We start from the raw sequence: 18684 nt of genomic DNA on the forward strand, positions 1-18684 counted from the left end.
TCATTTGTTGGTTATGCTCATGAGAAATCTCTTAAAAATTATATACAACAACAAAAAACATATACAAAAAAGAAAATCTTAGTATTTACATGTCAGTTTTAAAACGGAATCACTTTTAAGAAAATACTTTATTATGTGTTTTAAAATTAAATAATTAAAGTTTGAGTGCCTAAATAAGATTAGCTGACAAATTTGAAAGGTTATCGATTTATTAAACTAAAATTTAACTATTGTATCAAAGCTTAATACCATATTGTACCAAACAAAAACAAAAGCACAGAGAGAAACACATTAAAGTTTGGGATGATTACTTAAATCACATAGTGAAAAAACCTAATTACAATTTATCTCGATTTTTTTGGTAATTATCCGAATTCCCTTTTTTTTTTTCCAGATTTCTGATACATACGAATGACGCTGATACATCGCGATTTGATACATAAGTCCTTTTCATGATACATCGCTAGTTGATACAAACCAAACATTGTAATATCAATAAAACTTATGAATCAGCTTACAACAACAACAACCCAGTGAAATTCCACATCGTGGGGTTTGAGGAGGGTAAAGTGTACGCAGACCTTACTTCTACCAAGGTAGAACGACTGTTTCCGAGAGACCATCGGCTCAATAAAAGCATAAAAAGAGGTCAGATAAGGCTAAGAAGTTAAAGCGATATGAGAAAGAAAATAACGAAAGCGACACAGATAAAATAGAGTAATCAAAGTACATAAATTAATAGATAATAATAAAAATCAGAGCATAAGAAATTATAGTGCACTACTGTGCCTACTAATACGAAAGAATAACGAGACTATGTACTAGCCTTCTACCCTAATATGAGTCATCCACACCTTCTTATCTAAGGTCATGTCCTCGGTAAACTTAAACTGCGTCATGCCCTGTCTAATCACCTCTCCCAAATATTTCTTTGGCCTATCCCTACCTCTTCTGAAACCATCCATGGCCAACTTCTCACACCTCCGCACTGGGGCATCTGTGTCTCTTCTCTTCACATGCCCAAACCAACTCAGTCGCATTTCTCACATCTTGTCTTCCACCGAGGCCACTCCTACCTTGTCTCGAATAACCTCATTTCTAATCTTGTCGCTCCTGGTATGCCCACACATCCATCTCAACATTCTCACCTCGGAAACTTTCATCTTTTAAATGTAACAGACCTTAACTGGCCAACACTCCGGCCCATATAACATAGCCGGTCTAACCACCACTTTGTAGAACTTGCCCTTAAGTTGTAGTGGCACCTTCTTGTCACATAGCACACTGGAAGCGAGCCTCCATTTCATCCACCCTGCCCCAATACGATGTGTGACATCATCGTCAATCTCCCCGCTGCCTTGTATGATAGACTCAAGGTACTTGAAACTACTTTTCTTTTGGATGGCCTGGTCACCAAGACTAACTTTCGCGCCAACCTCCTGAGGTGTCTCACTGAACTTGCACTCTAAGTACTCTGTTTTATGAATCAGCTTATAACACCTAATATATCATGAATACAATAAAAATAACAGTAAACTTATGTTTTACTGATACATTGTGTGTTTGGTTTGTATCAATTAGCGATGTATCATGAAAAAGACTTATGTATCAAATCGCGATGTATCAGCGTCATTCGTATGTATCAGAAGAGGAATTTTTGAAACTTTTACAAATGCTAGGAATTAATTGAAAATATAGGAATATAAGATGTGTAATTTGATAAAAAATTTTAAAAATTTTGAGGATTATTTACTGCTCGTCTTGTTGGTTCATAAAACTTGTACGATATGGGCCTATAAGGGTTCAATTTTGTTGATTCAGCAAATGTCTCATTTTAGGTTTTTATTTGACTTTGTCATTAATTTTAAAAGTTGGTGCAAATATTACCCCTTGAAAAATGCTTTTCCAGACAATATTAGACCCAAAGTCTAATATTTGATTATATATTTTTTAACCTTATAAATAAAATATTAGATTACTGTCTAACATTTGTATAATTTACAATTTTTTTAATTGTGAAATCAAATTTTTTTCATTAGATTTTCAATTTATTCAAAAGAATCTTCTTTTAGACGTGATCTAAAAGTTCCATTAGCTTCAAAAAAAAAATAGATAGATAAATTCCATAAACAACTATAATTTAGAGTATAATTATAATTACTATAATTTACCTAATAACAATTTATAGCTATCAGAAGAAGAGGATCATTTGGTGAAAATTCTTGTTCAATTTGAAAGGAGTTCCTTTTTCATTTAGGGGTTGATTGGTAGAGTGTGTTAAGAGAAATAATTCATGTATTATGTATGATATCATTTAGTATTATGTTTGATCGGAATTTTGTGTTTATGTATAACTAATACATGTATTAGTTATACACCCTACATGATATTATAGGATGTTTAACTAATACCTTCCATTTGGTGGTATTAGTAATACACGGGATTTAATCGCTTGCCTAGTTCACCCGTACTAGGTTATGAGAGGCTCAACATCCGGTCAAATGTAAAGTATCATGAGATTAAATATGTAAAGACAAAATACCCCTCAAATCATTTTAGTCACTTTTATTTTGTTTTCTTTATTTTATGTTTTATATTTATAGTTTTGTACTAGTAAATTATTTAAATGAAGGAGCTTACAAATTTTATTTATTTATGGATTCATATTTAGATAATATAAAAAGATATTTTGCCATGCCAATTTTTTTCATAACTAATTTATTTGAGTGATTTTGTTGATAGAAAGACTTAATGTAGTTTACAGGCTTTGGACATTCAACTTTTACTCAAACCCAAATCGCAGGCCTCTTATATTTGGGCCATCTAGTGAGTCATGTAAAATGGCACGTTTTATCATTTAAATGAATTGATTTTTAATTTTTACTTTTTAGCAATTGAATTGTGTTTCGGAAGGCATAATTTTTTAGAAATTAAAGTTATGTCTAAACATAACTTATAAAATATTATAATATAAAAATATAAATTTATATTCCATAAAAAAATGGTTTGTTATGAAATGTATAAAGTAAAGATCAATACAAAATAGGGACAAAGTGCAAATGGCCCATAAATGTGTTGTTTTAGATCACGCGTATTTAGAAACTTGAGCAAACGGACATTACTATTGGTAATTACAGGGTCCTTCACACGATGTTTCTATTTTGGGATGGTCTTTACTTTTTACTTTTAAATTTGTGTCTTTAATTTTATTATTCAACACTTTTAAGTAACAAAATAGTGGCCGAAGAAAATACCTCTGACATCGAAAAAAAAAAAAATGCAAGACAATATTCACTAAAACACAATTTATGTCTTACAAGGTATAACTTAATTTCTATAAAACTTATACGATAGTGGCATAAGTTCAATTTTAGAACCCACCAGAGGCTTAACTTATAACTACTGGTATAATTTCAAGTCCTTCACTTAATGTGAGCTTTAAAAGTAGATGCTTTGACATGGCAAATGCAAAAGTGAGATGTTCTTCTACTACACTACCATGAAACAACTGCCTGCAGTTACAGAAACTACAATTGAGGATGCTGTGAACTAGATGGCTCAAAAAAGTGACAAGATCCATGGGGGGTGAGGCGAAAAGCGAGAAGCAAAACATACGGTTCTTCAAAGTGAAACACACAATTCGCGAAAAATTAAAAATACCATGACAGTTACCTAGTATATAGAGTTGGTTACCTGGTACCTATAGGAGGTAGCAAGTGGTGGACTGGTTGAGTCGCACGCAAGTTGGCCCAAACGACACCATTATATGAAAATCCTGTGCTTAGTAATAGAGTGGTGATTAATTTGCCAGGAGCAGCTGCTTCAGCTCATGACTCACTCCTCAAACTTGAAAGATAATCATAATGCTAAGCTGATTCACTAGCTTATCTATTAGAAACAACATCTGCCATTATCAAGCTTCATCATCCAAGATCAATGGAGGAAACAGTAAACTAAGCATGCTATAAATAAGAGTGACAAGCTGCAATATCAACCTAAATCCATCCAAATTAATCAGAATCCCAGCTGCAAGTTTGGGAGAATCAAGAAGAAATCAAGACTTGTACCATAGAGACATCAGACATGAGTTCAGAAAGTTTGAACTTGCTTACTATTGATGAGGTAAAGGTTTTATTAACTAGCACCGAGATGGTCCAGAAAAAGGCACAAAATATAAAGTTCCGAACAGGCAGCCTATCATACACTCCTTCCTAACAAATCTAAGAAATCCATATACTGATTCAGACTCACTAGTAGACTACTTTTATACCAGAAATGCAAATTTTGTAGGCATCAACTTTTAGTTCTAGAAATAAGAATCCGCCCTTCAGAAAATGCACAATGGAACAGTCCTCCATATCTGCTTTAACTCTTTAGGAACCACCTGCTACTGCCAATTTTCCATTAACCCCTTCACATTACGAGGCATCACCCACGTAATACCTCTAAATACTTAAAAAAGATCCCGACATTGTCTGGCAAATCTGCAGTGGAGAAAAAGGCGCTCAACTGAGTCCTAATTTTTCCGACATAGGTCGCATCTGTGGCATAGGACGAAACCTCTCTTCGCAATTTATTACATGCCCCCCAAGTTGCTATCCACCAAAAGCAAGCTACCTTAACAGGAGTTTTTGTCTTCCATATCATCTTCTAGGGCCAAGAAGCTTCCCACTGTCCTGACTGCTTTAATAACAGTTCATAGACTAAAGCAATTCTTAACTGAAAACTTTTTATACTGTTTTCACTCCGACAAGGGCTTGCCAAAGGGAAACAAAAGAAACAGAAGAAAGAAAGAAGACAAGTGCTTACAATTAATTGCCCAGTAAGTACCAAAAAATGTCTTACATCTTGGTATATAGAATTAGTTATCTGGTACCTATAGGAGGTAGCAAGTGGTGGACTAGTCGAGTGGCGCCCAAACTGGCCCAAACACCAATGTCATATGAAAAACATGTGCTTAATTATAGAGGGGTGATTAATTTGCCAGGAGCAGCTACTTCAGCTCACGACTTAGCTTCACTCCTCAAACCTGTTCTCTCTTAAGCTCCTTCAACATATTTGAAAATATAGAATTGACATACTCTTTATATTCAGCAAAAAGCAGTTGTTCCATTGCAAGAAACTCAGATTATAAAGCTTTAAAATTCCAAATAACCATAATGCTAAACCAATTCACTAGCTTACAACAACATGCTCAGTATAATCCCACAAAGTGGGCCTGGGAAGGGTAGAGTGTACGAAATTCACTAGCTTACCTATTAGAAGTAACATCTTCCATTATCAAGCTTCATCATCCAAGATCAATGGAAGCAAAACAGTAAACTAAACAAGCTATAAATAAGTAAGAGTGACAAGCTGCATCACCCTAAATCCATCCAAAATAAGCAGAATGCCAACTGCAAGTTGTGAATATCAAGAGTAGAAGTCAAGAATTAGACCATCGACACATGAACTCAGAAGAACTTGCTCATTATTGATAAGATCAACATCTCCAGCTCAAATCTCCTCTACACAGAAGACACCAAGTCAATTGTGAACTTTTTGAGCTAAAGTGAGCAATAAATTGTTTATGCTTCAGCATTTAGAAAGTTCCTTAAAACCATGGCCCAAAACTCAAGAAAATCTTTCAAAATCTCATCTTGGAATACTCAAAAATTTCATAAATCCAAAATCTAGTAGGAGTACAAAAATTGACTTGCTACAATGAAATCCAAAGGATCCACAAGTCAGATCAGAATCTGATACCCCAAAATTTTCAATTTTCTCCATTTCTTCATTGATCGAAAATTCACTATAACATAATCCATTACAAATTCATAAAACAGAAAAATTACCCCCATCCACCCAAAAAAACAAAAATACTATATATCAAATTGATACCTCTAAGAGAACAAGATCATCTAAGATCTCAGAAAAAGAGGAGAATCAAAATGGAGAAAACCGAAAAAGAACAGTTTCACGACCCCAATTCCTCACAAATCTTAGCAGATCTCTGAAGTCTCCGGCTTTTGGGTTTCGGCTTCGATGACTGAATCACAGCAGAATCTTGATATTTAGTCGGAACAGTCTTCAATCTCTTCCTTTGCTGTCGTTTAGGCAACGACCCATCTTTGCACTTCACCCCATCATCCTGTTTCTCGAAACACTCTGCTATAAAAAAAGGTTCAAAACTCAAAACTCTTCTCCTCCTCCTCGTGATAACTCTTTTCTGAATGTAAGGGACACCCACAACAGAACCATCAGTGACCTGATGAATGGCTTTGACGAGCAGATCAAGGCCCTGGCATCTGGCAGTGGTGAGAGAGGAAGAAGTTGAAGTTGAGGAAGATGAATCTATGGATGAAGCAAAGGAGTTATCGGTTAGGGAAGAAAAGGTGTATAAGGAAGACGAAGAAGAAGATGATGACGATGATGAAGATGATGAAGGTGAATTTGGTATGTGTTTACGAATCTTCATTTTCTGAATTTTTGGATCAAGAAGTGAAAATGGAGAAATTTGAGAGTTTTTTTTTTCTTTTTTTAAGAAGAAGAAAAAGAACAGGGGTGTGAATAATGTCCCAAGAAGGAGGGGGTTTATATATTGGGATTTGGGTTTGCAATTTTTTTATAATAAATAAAATTACAGCCATTTTAAGGTGTACGATTCAGACAGTTATTTTATAAAATTTATATCATACTTTTTTTTTTGATTATTTTATTTTATATAATCAAAACAAAACTTTTCAAAATCATCTCAATATTTTGGTGTTTTTTTTATATCGATATGGTTCGATTAATATTTGGTATTTAAAAACAATTTAAAAGTTACTATACGCTACAATGTATACTTTTGTATGACTTTGAAAAAAAAAAATTCTAGACATTTTTATTGTTTAAAAGGTGATGATTAAGAAAAACAAGAATAGAGATTCATCCCATTATATTATGGCAGTGTAAAATATTAATCAAAGACAAAAAAAAAATATAATTTACATCACACAAGAGGAAAGAACTCAATCAAGATAAAACTCAAAACCTAAATTTACTTGATTTAAGTATCCAATAAGACAAATTTAAACTATAAGAGAGAAAAAATGTCTAATCACTTGTAACTTATTATCCAAGATCATTTAAATACCTTGTAGTTTACTAGTTACTAATCGAGAGTTGAGATGTTAGAATTAATTTAGTTTCAATCGGAGTAGTACGAGAAGATTTAGTGTTGTGACTTTGAGTGTTAATTATGTTATCCCTTAATTACTTCCATTATCTTGGGCCTAAAGCAAAAAAAATTAATGTTTTATTATTTTTAAACTTAATATATAAAATATATTTTACACTTATATTATTCGATACGATTCGTTATTTTTTCGGTTAATTTTTATAAAATGAAAAACCTATTCAATTATTCAGTATGGTTATAAGTTTATATAAAAACCGTCGATTTTATAAAATAAACCTAAAAATCGGTTTGGTATGGTTCGATTTGATTGGTTAAGTCGATTTTTTGAAAATCATTGACACCCCTAGCCATCTTCCTCTAATTTTCTAGCAAAAATTGAATTGTAGGTACGACGAGTGATTAGGTTTTGAGCAGACAATTAGAGGTTATGGATTAGAATTTTTTCGTATATAGAGTCATTTTTGTTAGGCGTCATTTTATCTCGTAATATAGAATTTTTTGGTGTGAATTTCAACTTAGTTGAACTTCAATATGGATATCAAATATCGGGTGAAAAATAAAAAAAAACTATTTCTCCATTTCAAAATAATTGAATTGTTGGAATATGACACGCATCTTAAGAAAAAAATAAAGGCAAAAATTAGTCATGTTTTTTCATTTTTGCCCTTTTCAAACTTAATGCTAACATCTCAATACTCATTTAATTTATTCTTGGAAGTCAACCTAGAAATTTAATTAATGAAGGATAAAATTAGAAAAGTTTTCCATCATCTATCTTGAATAGTTAACAATTCAATTATTTTGAACACTAAAAAATATTCCAACAATTCAATTATTTTGGAATGGAGGAAGTATTACTGAAAAGAATTAGAGGTCATTTGGTAAATGATTTGGAGGTGAGTTATGTAAGTATTAAATCATGCATAAGTAATATTGCGTTTGATAACTGATTAGAGATAAATTATTTGTGTAAAATGAATATGATATTTGATTTGTAATCTAGAAACACGCATAATTAATACATGTATAAGTTATAAGATAATTTATATATTATTTTATGTAAAATAGAAGAAGAAAATACTAATGTATGAATAACTAATATATAAATAGAAAACTACAAAAAATAGACTGAGGGAGTGAACTATTTACTTAAATTAGACTTACCTCAACTTATTTATCCTGATTGGACCAAATGCCCAATTTAATTACAGCACCGCACCGCCCCTTCTTCATTTGACCAGGCTGATACTGTCAGATTATATATATACTATGGTGATATCAAGAAATAATTGAACAGTGTTTTTACTGTAGTGTTTTCTCTTCATGATATTATCAGAGTATATATACAATCATATATACTCTAATGGTATCAAAAAGTAATTGGACAGTTTATTTAGTGATTAGTTATTTTTTGCTCCTTGATAACAGCACGATATATATATACTCTGAATGTATCAATAACAGTTAAGCATTTTAACAGCAGATCTTGATGCCTTCATGATAATGTCAGAGTATATATATACTATGATAGTATCAAGAAATAATTGAACAGTGTTTTTCCTTTAATGATACTATCAGGGTATATATATACTCTGATATCAAGAAGACGCACGAACTCATTTTTGAGGAATGAAAGTAATGAGGTATTCAATGGTAACTATTTTTTCTTTTTGGGGTATAACAATAATTGTCCCATAAATAAATATATAAATAAATAAACTTTGCATAAGGAGTACCTTAATAAAATAATGAATAGATTCACGCATAAATAATTTTTACATTATTAATATTCACATACTTCTAACCAACTACCGAACAACTTTTTTTTTTAATAATATCAAATATAGTTTGAATAAAAATATCCTTTACTTAGAAATGAGGATATTTGAGTGAAGGTGGGAGTGACATATGTGATTGATAAGCTGAGGGTAGCGAGACTGAGATGTTTGAGACATGTGAAGAGGAGATGCGTAAATGCACAGTGAGGAGGTGTGGGAGGTTGATTATAGAGGGTTCGAGGAGATTAGGTAAAGGTAGCCCGAAGAAGTATTGAGGAGAGGTGATAAGACATGATATGATGCACTTGCAGGTTATCGAGGACATGATCTTAGATAGAAAGATGTGGAAGACTCGTATTAGGGTTGAAGGTCAGTAGGCAGTGTAGTTGGCTCGGTTAGAGTGGTTGGTGTTTGCCATAGTATTAGTTGTATTGTAGCTTTTGTTTTCAATAATATATACTAGTATGTTGTGTATTGTATTTCGAGTATCACATTATATTGTTGTTTTTGCTCTTTTTTGGTAGACTTTACAATGTCTCCTTATTACGTGCTATAGTTTCTTCACTGTCTCCTTTTTTGTACCTATATTTGCTACACTTGAATCAAAGGTCTTTCAAAAACAATATCTCTATCTTCACAAGTTAGTGATAAGGTCTGCACTTGTTGAATAGTTTTATTTCAACATATTTTAGTTAGATTGCATTTGGAATTTCAAATTATCAATATCTTAATTGCCTCAATGAAATAAAGATTGATAATTTCATAAACCTCCTTTCATATTTACCTCTAACACTTATATATCTCGTGGTTTGAAGTATTATATTAAACTTAAAAAGGCGGATTAAAAATTTAAAGTTTATAAGTTTTATAATAACCTTCAAGCTAATATGCAATAATACTTGTGTTCATGACCATACATTTGTACATATTTTATGAACTGTGTTCATGGTTAATATTAATCAAATGACCCTTATGATTAATATTTAAATAATTTCTGTGCCTAAACCTTAAATGATGCTAATTTTGAGGTGAAACAAAATATTGGGAAACATGATAGATCTACTGATAAGCTCTTACTCAATCCTCAACAATTGGTAGATGGAGTTCAAAAATTCACAAATAGTTGTTAGGATAAAGACAGTAAAAGGTGGATACAAAATTTGAATTTTATGATTAGAAATAGCCTTAGACATACTGATCACTTGAGTTACTAAGTCTTTTTTTTTTTTAATAATACCTTCTGTTTGCTTGATACCACACTATTTTGACAAACTTCATAACAATGGCAGTCTATTTATACCCAAACCACAGAATAATTTCCTTAAGTGGAAAGAACTACCTACTTACGAATCATCATCTTTTTGGGATCCTACCAAACCATCTATATATACTGATAATTCATGTACACCTACAACACACTGCATATTCAAACTACAAAATTTTCTTTCTGAAATTGTAGAATTCGTTGTTCAAGGTTTTAATAATCTTGCTCACCAACTGAGATTCTAATGACATTGGGTCTCGACTTCTGACTTCTGTGTGCGTTCCTCTTCAACTGAAAGATGCAGGTTCGAGAAATCCAACTCAGGTTTCGATTATCAGGTATTTAGCTGAACCTGACAGCAGAAAAGGTTATCACCAACTTGAAATTCTAAAATTATCATTCTGAAGGATACCAGTATGCAGAAGATCTGATACCTTCTCATGAGCTAGCAAAATGATTCAGGCTCAAGTATTGTCAATAACCAGCATTGCAAACTGCCTGTTCTGATAGAGAGTCTTAATTTGTTCACTTGCTTTAACCAACTAATCATCTTTTGCAGAAAAACGGAAAGAGCATCAAATGTATGTAGAAAAGAAGAATGCGTCTTCATTAAGAAAAGGAACTAACATGAATTACAGATTATAAATGCTTAAGAACTTACTGAAGACTTTGTCACAGGATCAATTCATGTAGCAAGTGTCAAAGCTGGGACATTTGTGGTTTGATCAACAGATTCCAGTCCTGGGAACTGCCCTATTTCATGTCCTTCAAGCGGCTTATATTCATCGTGCAAACCAACAGCAAACTCGTCTGAGCAAGGTCCACCTTGTTCGAAGTAATCTGCAATCTGTAGGGAAGGTCCTATAAGCTTGGGAATAACATTTCAGCTTTAAACATCAGAGTAAATTCAATAGAATGAGTACTCCATTAAAGACACCGTGAAGAGTCCCACATCTGCCCTTTAAGGGTTGGGTGGTCTCTTTAATATGGCTTGGACAATCCTCACCTCTTGAGCTAGCTTTTGGGGTTGAGCTAGGGCCGAGATCCATTTCTTTATGGACACAAACAAGAACAAATATGGGTTTATGTTCATATTTTATCATAATTAGCAGTGAGCCAATAAGGAGACAGAAAAATGAAATTCAGGGGGATTACTTGATCAGCAAGAGCTATGCCACTTAAAGCTGCAGCTTCTAAGCTTGATCCAAGTAGCCAATCACCACATATACCAGCTCTTCCACGAGGATCAAAGATGCATGGAATTCCAGGAGTGTTGGTCGGAAGAGCTGCACCCCTGCAAAGTAGTAAAATAAACCAGTCCCATATGATTACAGATGGATAGCAGGAAAAAATTTCTTCTTCAATAGATTTAGTAAAAAGATAAGCAGAAAACTCCTAAAAAGGAAAACCAGGAAGTGGCATTAACAGGACTGGCTCATTCAATTTTTACAACAAAGCAACACACAAGAATCTGAAACAAGGTTTTTCCTAAATTTCTATGAGAAAGTACATACTGGAGAATCATACAGTACGGGTGGAAAGAAACATGAGGACCTTGAAGGCAAGAGTACGCAGTAGCTAAAGAAGTAGCTTATACATGTAATGTTAGATCTCCTATAGGGACCAGGGCCAAGATTCAACAGCTCCTGTTTTAATTTGCTTTAGTTTTATTTTGCTGCTTGTAACTGAGTCTCAAGTAGATAGCAAACTGTGATAGGTTCGCTATGGTTTTGTCCTGCTTATCCTTGGTAATTAATAAAATGTTAGTTAATCCACACCATCACCCCCAACACACACACAAAAAAAAAGAAACACGTATTTCTTAGAGTGCATAGCTTTCTCAGTATAGGACTAAGTCATGTTCTTGGACAATAACAGTAACCGAGACTCCAAATTCAACATTGACATGCTTCAGGAACTACGGTGCAGTAACAAGAAACACGACCATTTGCTATAAAATTAGCGGCTTCAGAAGAGAAGATCCTACTAATAACACTCCACTCCCAACTTACAGTTCCAACTGTTTACTGCCTTAGATTGAAATTGGAAAGATGTGAACTTGAAGGATCATTCGCCTTGTTAAATTATATTAGAAAATTTATGATCAATAACAATGAAGAGAAGTCTCCATCACACAAAGAATATAGACAAAACATGTAGGAGAAGAGGTAATCTTTTCAATTGATCCAGATAGAAGAATCTGAGAATGAAAAAAGCGTCCTGAATAAGGATTGATTTGTATAGGTAGTGGTGCAGCATCTCTATGCCATAGTAACAAAATACTCTATGTCATAGTGCTCCTCCTCTCAGTTTCTTATTTAAGCATTTGCGACAATTAGCATACATTGATTAGATTGTTCAACATAACTTCATACCATAGTTGTAATCTTGTATAAAATGGCTTTTGGAGTGATCTTTTTGATAGTCCTAGAGCCTTCTCAACACCCTCAAGCATGGCTTCCTTCACTTTCTCTGCCGTAGCATTTGGAATACTTTCCTGATAAAGAAAATTTGATCTTTCATGAGTATGCCCAATGCTGTCAGTATATGTATATGTGCACAAACACACACACACCACAAATAATACACATACATTCTTCACCTGAAAAGTTCCCTCAGCAATCATACTGACCATGTAAGTTCTATGTGGCTGCTAATATAGCAACAATCGACAAATCACAAAAATTTAACCATCCCCTAAAACTTGGCTCAGAACCTCCTCTTTAACAAATTTAAAGATTGGAAACACTTCAAATATAATACTAAGCTAATACAGCTGTCAAGGGCCAAATATAATAAAACATGAGTGATAGGCAGGCAGCAGGCTAATCCAACTAAATTAAGCATTGACCAGCCATCTCATCAGTCAATCACGGGAACACATTCCTTGAGGGAAAAAGAGCATACCAACCATCTAGAGAAATAGAGCTGGTGCTTATGAAGGGATTATGGAGGTTCAACGCCAAAGAGAACTCATTGTGGTGTAACAATACAGTGACTGTCCCATATGGGGTGGGGCTGTGATGACATATCAGGGTTTTGTGGCCTTTTTTTGCTGAAAGGACTGGATATAAGCTGTTGAGACTTGAGATGGCAATAACATCTTTTTTGGCATGAAAACAGGATAAGGCACTATCTTTTGAGAGATCAATTTCCAGATCTATATGGACTAGTTTAGGATGCAGAGCTAAATTTGGGGTAAAGCATGTCTCTTGAAGACTGGAACCAAACACTCAGAAGGAATTTAAATGACTTGTTGCTGTATAGAATGAAGAAATTCTTCAGATCATTGGATTCATTTCAAGGAATGAATGGGAAGCTGATAGGATGGCCTGGACAGCAAATAGTAAAGGGGCTTTCAAGGTTAACCCTACGATGAACAACTCATACAATGGCTATTGAAGCAAATATGGTTAATCATTTTTTGGGACTTGAGATTTAGAAGAGATTTTCAAGATTGGGAAGTGACTGACTTTCAAAGACTACTAGGCTTACTTCATAGGCAAGTCAATCAGGTGGATAATCCCAATGTGTGGTGATGCAGCCTGAAAAATAATGGAGTGTTCTATTGAAGTCCTTTTATGAGAAACTTTTGGTTAGGGAGGAGTCTGATTTCCCATGTAATGCAATATGGGTTCGAAGTGTGCCGAGGAAGGTGCGTTTTTTCACTTGGCTAACCACTAGAGGGGTGATTTTGACAATGGAAAATCTTCGAAAGCAGAAGGTTGTCTGCATCAGTTGGTGCTACATGTGTAGGGAGATGGGTGAAGACGTGGATCATCTTCTATTACATTGCAGCTAACCACGAGATTGTGGTGGGATACGTTTAAGTGGTTTGGTACCCCTTGGGCAATGCCAAAAACTATGAAAGATTTGATGCTCAGCGGGAAGAATGGGAGAAGGAGGAGAAGACGAAGAACTTGGAATGTGGTTCCAGTTGCGTTAATGTGGGCAGTTTGGAGAGAGAAATATGACAGCTTTTGAAGGAGTACACTGCAGAGTGATAGAGAAGCTGTGGCACGTGTTTTCTTATTTGAGGGGTATCAGCTGGTCCATGCCAGGGCACACCTCAGAAGTTCTTGCATGCTGGAATAGAGAAGGGAACATGCCAGGCCACAAAAGAGATGGAAGATTGTCCCTGCTTGCATCTGGTGGACAATTTGAGAGGGAAGGAACCAGAGATGCTTTGAAAACAAGAGCATCACTTTCTAGAGTTTGAAGTTGAACTGCCTAATAACCTTTTATTTTTGGTCTGACTATGTCCTCACCAGAGAGGTGGAGGATACTACTCACTTTTTAGATGGTTTAGGAGGAGTATAGCCGTATAGGTGATAGATCTCTTTGGTTTTGCTTACTGTATAATCCTGATATAGTTGCTACTGAAATAAACTATTTGGTGTATTTTTGTCTATAAAATGTTAACTTTATCAACAACAAAAAAAAGGGAGTAGAGTCGAGTTTCTCCCAGTTGAGGAATAGTCTCCATTTCTTTCCTTATTTTCTTTTGGTGTAAACAGAAAGTTCCTTGTTGTATAGATGCTTGGGCGGAGTTTGTAGAGAATCATATTTTGGTATACCCCTTGCATACAACTAGTTTGGTCATGTTTATGAATGAAATACATTTACTTAATCAAAAAATAAATAGTTTGAGATCAAACTATTGTCACAGAAGAGACCTGAGGGACTTTATTCTGCTTTCCAAAGGTTGCAGTGCTGAAAAATGTCCAACATTGTGGACCACTATCTGAAGCTAAGAGTTTCTTAGTGTTGTTTGCCATCCATGAGACAGATTCAACCCCTTTTACAAAAGCCCCTTCAAAGGAAAGGGACTCTGCATTTAGTGCAGTAGGCAGAGGATCCTCAAATGCAGCAAGAAGAGCCCATATAGAACTGAGTTCAAGTCTCTGTGAAAGATTATGAAAAAACAAAATCATGAATTGAAACAATAAAACAGGAAAGAAAAAAAGAATCAAGTTACATATGCATCGATGAGATAAGACCAGCTAATATTTGCCAATACCTTCATTTGTCTTGCAATGAGGGGTAAGCCTGATGCCGCAAGCAATCTATTTGCACATTTTCCTGGTGACATGTAAAACAAAATATGAGCGTACCCAAGGAGAAATCGCAATTATGCAGAAGGTGCAAGTATATGTGCTTTCTCTAGTAGACTGAATCCAAAAAGTTCTGTCAACATAAGCAGGCAACAATAAAACTTACACATAAACACAAAGAAATCATCAAAAGATGCAGGATTAAAGTTCCTGTTCACAAAAAAAGAAAAAAGATGCAGGACTAGACCAATAGCAGGATGGATTGGCAGAGGTCATGCAGCCTCCAGTTCCATAAATAATATACTAGATATATGTCTCCATGGCCTTTTTTCCATTGTACTCAAAATTGGCCTGCCACCAAGGCAGAATCAAACATCAAAACTTATCGTCTATTTGTTTATACATCATGGAATTGTAAAAAGAATCAGAAGTGGATAGGTGGTTTTCTTAATTCTGCCTTTGGGTCTAACTTTGAGTACTAGATTGATCATCATTTAATTGATAATAAGGTAAGGTGGTTTTATTAATCACCATATACCTCATTACAGACTTTTTAATATATCCATAACTCTACTGTTTGTTGGTGATAATGGGAACGATCTAAGAATGCTTTTAGTTCCCATAGATCGCAACATCATGGCGACATTTATTCCTCTGATATATGATTAAGACCTCGAAAAAAATTGCCAACCAATAAATTTCCGAGGTTAGAGGAGAACGATTTGAAACTCAGTGGATGATGGGCCGCCCTTCTAGCCTTCTGCACTTTTATACCAGGTTTTTTTTTTGTCTGCAGCAGGGTTCAAACCCACGACGTGCACCTAACCTACATATCATGGGCACTCTTACCACTAGACCAAAACATTGGGGGCTAAAAAAACTCAAATAATTTATTCTTCAATGAAACAGGGCAATAAATTTACTTGATCAAAAGGAAAAAAGAACAAGGAGATAAACTATGGAAAAATGAAGGTTTTCTACTGCACGTAAGTTGAATAACCAAAAACAAACATGAAATAGTAATAAGGTAAAGATGATAAAATAATTTCATGGTGGAAGATAACAATTATTAGTTTACTTCAACAACTCCAACTCATAGCTATGAGGAGGAAAGGCTCTTTGAAGTGAAATACAGGCCAATAAATATGAGCATCTTCTCTTTCACCACCACTAACTGTTGTCCTCTTTGACAGATTAAAGAGATAAACTCAATGAAGGTTTGCTTTAGCACATTAAAATTTTGATAATTTTTGCAAAGAAAAAAAATATCTAAAGACAACACTACAAGATAAATTGAAAAGAATTACCATTATGTGCAATGACAATTGCATCAAACTGCCCACAAGGCTTCCCCTTCTCACTCAAGTGCCAAGTCCCATTAAATGGTTCAAGTGCACTTACCCAACAAGGCCGTACCACATTGACCAAAGAAGTCTGCCCAACATATCAACTTATATAAAATTGAGGGGAAATAGCACCCAAAAACATGATGCGACCAAAACATAGAAGGACAGTGAAAAAGTGAAATTTCATAAACTTACAAACACCGGCATTAAAGAATCCCACTAGCATACATTCTCAACAAACAAATTTATAGGGAGTTGCTTAGTTGAATGGAGGCATTATGAGAAGAATGATGTTAAGTATAACACAAAAGGCTATGCACCTGAGATAGTAATGAATCCGCAAGTGGGCGCATCCCGTTGACCGCTATATATTTGGGAGGTGAAGAAGGAAATGGAACAAAATTCCCACCAACTTCAAGCTCACCAATTGTACCCTGCCATTCACGAACCAAATCTCTCTTCAACCAGTCATCAACTAGCTCAGCAAACTTGGGGTTGGTCACCGTGAAGAACTGAGCTGCATGGTCAAATATCAAAGGCTGATGATCAATCATTCTTGTTCCCATTCTTCCTCCCAACCCATGAATTCCCTAAAGCAATCAAACATGATAAGATACACCATAGCATTCTTCTACTCTGCATCATCATATAACTCTAACGATAACTGTCAAGCAATTATAATAAACCAGACGACACATATAGTAGTTGATACATTGAAATGTTTGACAGAGCAACAAGTAAAACTTTGCCATAAATATTTAGAGAAGAAACAAATGGCAAAGATATTAATTGTTTTAATGAATGCTTGCCAGCAGTAGTTTCTCTAAATACGCTTGCCATACATATTTCGAGAAGCCAGCTTTATGCTAGTTTTGGTTTCAAATTTATTTAAACACAATTAAATATTTCGACTACTACATTCATGGTCGTGCCAAAACGAAATGTAAACTGAGATGGAGGAGGTAGTATACTCTTTTCGTCCCAATTTCCGTGTCTTAGTTTGACAGGACACAGAGTTTAAGAAATAAAGGGACACTTTTGAATCTTGTTATCTTACATTAAAGATGTGTCCAGTCCTTTAAATCCCGTGGTATTAAACTTGACATGTATGATGTTGGAATTGGAAAACTTACTAAATATACAAAGACGCACTCTTTCTAGGCCAGACTAAAAACAAAATAAAGACACATAATTGACACGTAGCGAGTATATGTGGAACTTTGAAGTTTCTTTCCAAGGTAAGTAAACATTATCACAAACGAACTAAGCCAATGCAATGTGAAATAGATTAAAAGAACGCAAAAAAGGGGAAATAAATAACCAACCGTGTCGAAAACGGTTGAACGAATGCCTCTTTTCTCCAAGTAAAGAGCACAGGTAAGGCCAGACATTCCACCTCCAATAATCCCAACGACAGGGTCATCAGGAATGGGTTTAGTAAAATTGACTTGTTCTTGACTGAGACTTTTCTTCAGAGTTGATCTCCTTGAAGTTCCATATCTGGGTTTGAATTTTCTTGGACTTGTGCTTCTTCTCTGTGTGGGATTCCTGGACTCCATAGATGCCTTAATACTTGAGTATATCCGAATGCAGCGATTTGGGGAAATGGGGTTTGAAATTTTGGGCAATAAAATGGATACATTTGGGAATCTTGAAGATTTGAGAGGTTGATGAAGAAAGGAAGAAGAGAGAAGGGGATTGTTACAAGCGCTGCTCATAGAGGGATTAGAGGGAAAAACGAAGGGCTCAGATATTCAACGTAAGGATAACGCTATTGTTATTTATCTATCTATGAGTAAACTAATATGTTAATGCTACTTTAGTCCTGCAAGTTTCTTCTTTTGATTGTTTAGTCCTGAAAAGTTGATTTCTCAACAAATAAAGTTTTAAAAAAATAAATGTGAACACAAGATACTCCTTTATGGCCAAACGTTCATTGGTGGGTGTTTAATCATGTTTCATTGTAAAATTTGTAAAAAAAATAATATTTTTAAAGTAAAATGATTTTTGAAAATTGAAATTATGTTTGACCACGAATACAAATTGAATTTTTTTCATTAAAAAAAAAAAACTTTCAGTG

The 18684-nt window shown here is 34.5% G+C and overlaps 2 protein-coding genes across 3 annotated transcripts; both read right to left on the reverse strand.

The window, feature by feature from the left end:
• Positions 1-5634: 5634 nt before the first annotated feature.
• On the reverse strand, positions 5635-6550 carry LOC129884705 (uncharacterized). The gene has a single exon (XM_055958989.1). The coding sequence runs from the start codon at positions 6455-6457 to the stop codon at positions 5957-5959; it is 501 nt and encodes a 166-aa protein (XP_055814964.1). The 5' UTR covers positions 6458-6550; the 3' UTR covers positions 5635-5956.
• Positions 6551-10092: 3542 nt separating this feature from the next.
• Positions 10093-18376, reverse strand: LOC129886343 (uncharacterized). Of its 2 annotated transcripts, none has more exons than XM_055960994.1 (10): positions 17930-18376; positions 16925-17194; positions 16566-16692; positions 15225-15286; positions 14881-15108; positions 12580-12701; positions 11360-11498; positions 10866-11051; positions 10639-10702; positions 10093-10556 (listed from the first exon to the last, which is right to left on the reverse strand). In XM_055960994.1, exons 1-8 carry the CDS (start codon positions 18320-18322, stop codon positions 10890-10892), a joined length of 1503 nt encoding a protein of 500 aa, XP_055816969.1. In that variant the 5' UTR covers positions 18323-18376; the 3' UTR covers positions 10093-10556; positions 10639-10702; positions 10866-10889. The 2 variants fall into 2 exon arrangements, with proteins under 2 accessions (XP_055816969.1, XP_055816967.1); XM_055960992.1 differs by having other exon boundaries at positions 10639-10754; positions 17930-18375.
• Positions 18377-18684: the final 308 nt, after the last annotated feature.

The sequence above is a fragment of the Solanum dulcamara genome, chromosome 4 (assembly GCF_947179165.1).
Source record: "Solanum dulcamara chromosome 4, daSolDulc1.2, whole genome shotgun sequence".
NCBI lineage: Eukaryota > Viridiplantae > Streptophyta > Magnoliopsida > Solanales > Solanaceae > Solanum > Solanum dulcamara.

Excerpts from the sequence above, each read along its gene's own strand:
- LOC129884705 (XM_055958989.1), bottom strand. The coding sequence starts at position 6,457 with ATGAAGATTCGTAAACACATACCAAATTCACCTTCATCATCTTCATCA.
- LOC129886343 (XM_055960994.1), bottom strand. The coding sequence starts at position 18,322 with ATGAGCAGCGCTTGTAACAATCCCCTTCTCTCTTCTTCCTTTCTTCAT. Across the intron at positions 15,109-15,224 it reads TCATTGCAAGACAAATGAAG|AGACTTGAACTCAGTTCTAT; the intron begins GTATTGGCAAAT and ends AATCTTTCACAG. Across the intron at positions 12,702-14,880 it reads AGCAGAATAAAGTCCCTCAG|GAAAGTATTCCAAATGCTAC; the intron begins GTCTCTTCTGTG and ends TTTCTTTATCAG.